The sequence below is a fragment of the Penaeus japonicus genome, unplaced genomic scaffold (assembly GCF_977035675.1).
Source record: "Penaeus japonicus unplaced genomic scaffold, GWHDUDI00000001_assembly GWHDUDI00000038, whole genome shotgun sequence".
NCBI classification, from domain to species: domain Eukaryota; kingdom Metazoa; phylum Arthropoda; class Malacostraca; order Decapoda; family Penaeidae; genus Penaeus; species Penaeus japonicus.
The window spans coordinates 7,623,051-7,625,550 of record NW_028234440.1 but is presented as its reverse complement, the minus strand read 5'-3'; the positions used below and the strand labels follow the sequence as shown (position 1 = coordinate 7,625,550).

The 2,500-nt window shown below is 38.4% G+C and overlaps 2 protein-coding genes across 3 annotated transcripts in view; both read left to right on the top strand.

Annotated features, from left to right (window-relative positions):
- Positions 1-1,013, top strand: part of LOC122259471 (uncharacterized) — a 22,883-nt gene extending 21,870 nt beyond the window's left edge. The window contains exons 1-2 of one of the 2 annotated variants that reach the window (XM_043026263.2): positions 188-263; positions 383-1,013. In XM_043026263.2, coding sequence (XP_042882197.2) covers positions 258-263; positions 383-901 — 525 coding nt within the window. In that variant the 5' untranslated portion in view covers positions 188-257 and the 3' untranslated portion in view covers positions 902-1,013. Of the gene's footprint in view, positions 1-187; positions 264-382 lie in introns of those variants that run through there. The other variant, XM_086533164.1, reaches the window with a different exon arrangement.
- LOC147467064 (uncharacterized) overlaps positions 230-2,500 on the top strand; it is a 14,372-nt gene continuing 12,101 nt past the window's right edge. Inside the window, exon 1 of the mRNA XM_086533168.1 lies at positions 230-263. Coding sequence (XP_086389294.1) covers positions 258-263 — 6 coding nt within the window. The 5' untranslated portion in view covers positions 230-257. The remainder of the gene's footprint in view (positions 264-2,500) is intronic.

The following is a 2,500-nucleotide window of genomic DNA, read 5'->3' as shown; positions in this document are numbered from 1 at the left end:
TAAGACTTCAAAGTGCATTTCAAGCAGTATTGTCTTTAGAGTCCGTGAAAAGTAGGAAAGAAGAAATCTGAAATTGATTGTAATAATTCGCATAAAAAAAGGAAAATCAAACGTCAGAGGATTCCATAACTCTTATACCACGAGCAAGGGATATCCCGAGTGACGACGCGTGGAGGTGGGGGGAGTTGCCAGATCCTGTATATAAGCGAGGATGGAACTCGCACTCACCACATTACACAGCTCACCTCTGACCAACAATGAATGTGAGTGCTTACTCTAAGATACACAAAAATCGTTATATTCCACCGTATCTTATTTCGTCTTATATATATTTAAAATATTTGTAGATCATAATTATTTATTTCGCTATTTTCTGTTGCAGAGTATCAAGGCCGTAATTGTGTGTTGCCTCCTCGTGGCTGTCTCCGCCGGTGTAGACCGAAGGAGAGGAGGAGGACGAGGATCCAACAGATTCCTTCCTGGAGGCTTCGGTGGCGTCCATGGAGGCGGTCTCTTCGGCGGCGCTGGTGGAATCCACGGTGGCGCTATCCACGGTGGTGGAATTCATGGTGGTGGAATCCACGGTGGTGGAATTCATGGTAGTGGTATTATCGGTGGTGTCACCTCTGCTGGTCCAAGTGATTGCAGATATTGGTGCAAGACTCCGGAGGGTCAAGCCTACTGCTGCGAGACTGTGTATGAACCAGAGACACCTGTTGGTACCAAGCCACTGGATTGCCCACAAGTCCGTCCCACTTGTCCCAACGTTCGTTCTGGACCTCCCAAGACCTGTTCCAACGACTACAAGTGTGCTGGCTCGGATAAATGTTGTTTCGACAGGTGTTTGGAAGAACACGTGTGCAAACCTCCCTCCTTTTTCAGCAACCACTTTCCTTTCTAAGGCTAGTCATCCAGGGTAAAGAATGAAGGATGTTTTCCGAATATCAACGGAGAAAGTGAAATCTGTGATTTGTTAATATTTATTTTCTCATAATAAAACCATAAATGATTGAGACGTATATTTCCTTGATCCACTGACTGAACGAGAATACAAACTCCTTTAAACGATAAACCTTCATATATCTACTTATTATGATAATTATTTTTATCAAATAACGTAATATATTTTTATTAAACATCATTCTCGGTTTAGTCTATCGTACTGTGAATAATAACTATTAGTATACATTTTAGGAAGACCTTAATAATGTAAGTACCTGACTGATGTTTTATGCCTTTATCATTTACCCGGTTATTTTGCTTTCTGCGGCAATGCCACTCTTGTCCGATTAGATGACTTCAATGGCGATTCTAACACTTACTTTCTGCATTCAGAGTTGATCGTGTTACGAATGAGCCCCGCTAGTGACCGTGTGTGTGAAAACAAACACATACACAAACACACACAGATAGATAGATTGGTAGATCGATACTGACATATACACAGAAAAAAACATATGAGTAGTCTAATATTGCAGAGTATCAAATCCATGATTGTGCATTGCCTCCTGTTGTTCACTAACATGGATGTCGTTATTATGAGCAAGGGTTTCTTGTGGGATTCAATACCCTAGAACTTCCTCTGTTATTACTGCAATGTCAAAATGAAAGCATATTGAAATATGTATATACATATGTGTATATATATATAAACATATATATATATATATATACACATATATGTGTGTGTGTACCTGTGCATATGTGAGTATAAAAACATGTGTGTGTGTGTTTTGAAGAATCCTGCGTGGATGAAGAGTATTACTATAAATCGGCTTATTAGGTTGATCAGCTGAGTGGGACTTTCTTTAACATCCTTGTATCTGTTTTGTTACTACCCGCTAAGAGATCATGAAAGTAAACATATAGAAAAAGAACCTGTTCAATCACATCGTCTATTCTACAGACACGGCGTTTATTTAGAATTGGTAGTTGATAGATATCTGTTAAGAGAAAGGGACGGAGGGAAAGATCCGTCCCACTTGCCCCAACGTACGTTCTGGACCTCCCAAGACCTGTTCCAACGACTACAAGTGTGCTGGCTCCGATAAATGTTGTTTCGACAGGTGTTTGGAAGAACACGTGTGCAAACCTCCCTCCTTTTTCAGCAATCATTTTCCCTTCTAAGACTAGTCATCTAGGGTAAAGAATAAAGAATGCTTTCCGAATATCAATGGAGAGAGTGAAATCTGTGATTTGTTAACATTTATTTTCTCATAATAAAACCATAAATGATTAAGACATATATTTCCTTGATCCACCGACTGAACGAGAATACAAAGTACTTTAAACCTTCATTTATCTATCTATCATGATAATTATTTTTATCAAATAACGTAATATATTATCTTAATAAACATCATTCGTACTGTGAATATTTACTATTAGTATGCATTTTAAGATCTAGATAATGTAAGTACATGACTAATTTTTATCGTTTACCCGGTTATTTTACTTTGTTTTCAGTGGCATTTTCGATATATTTTGAAAAGTATCTGAA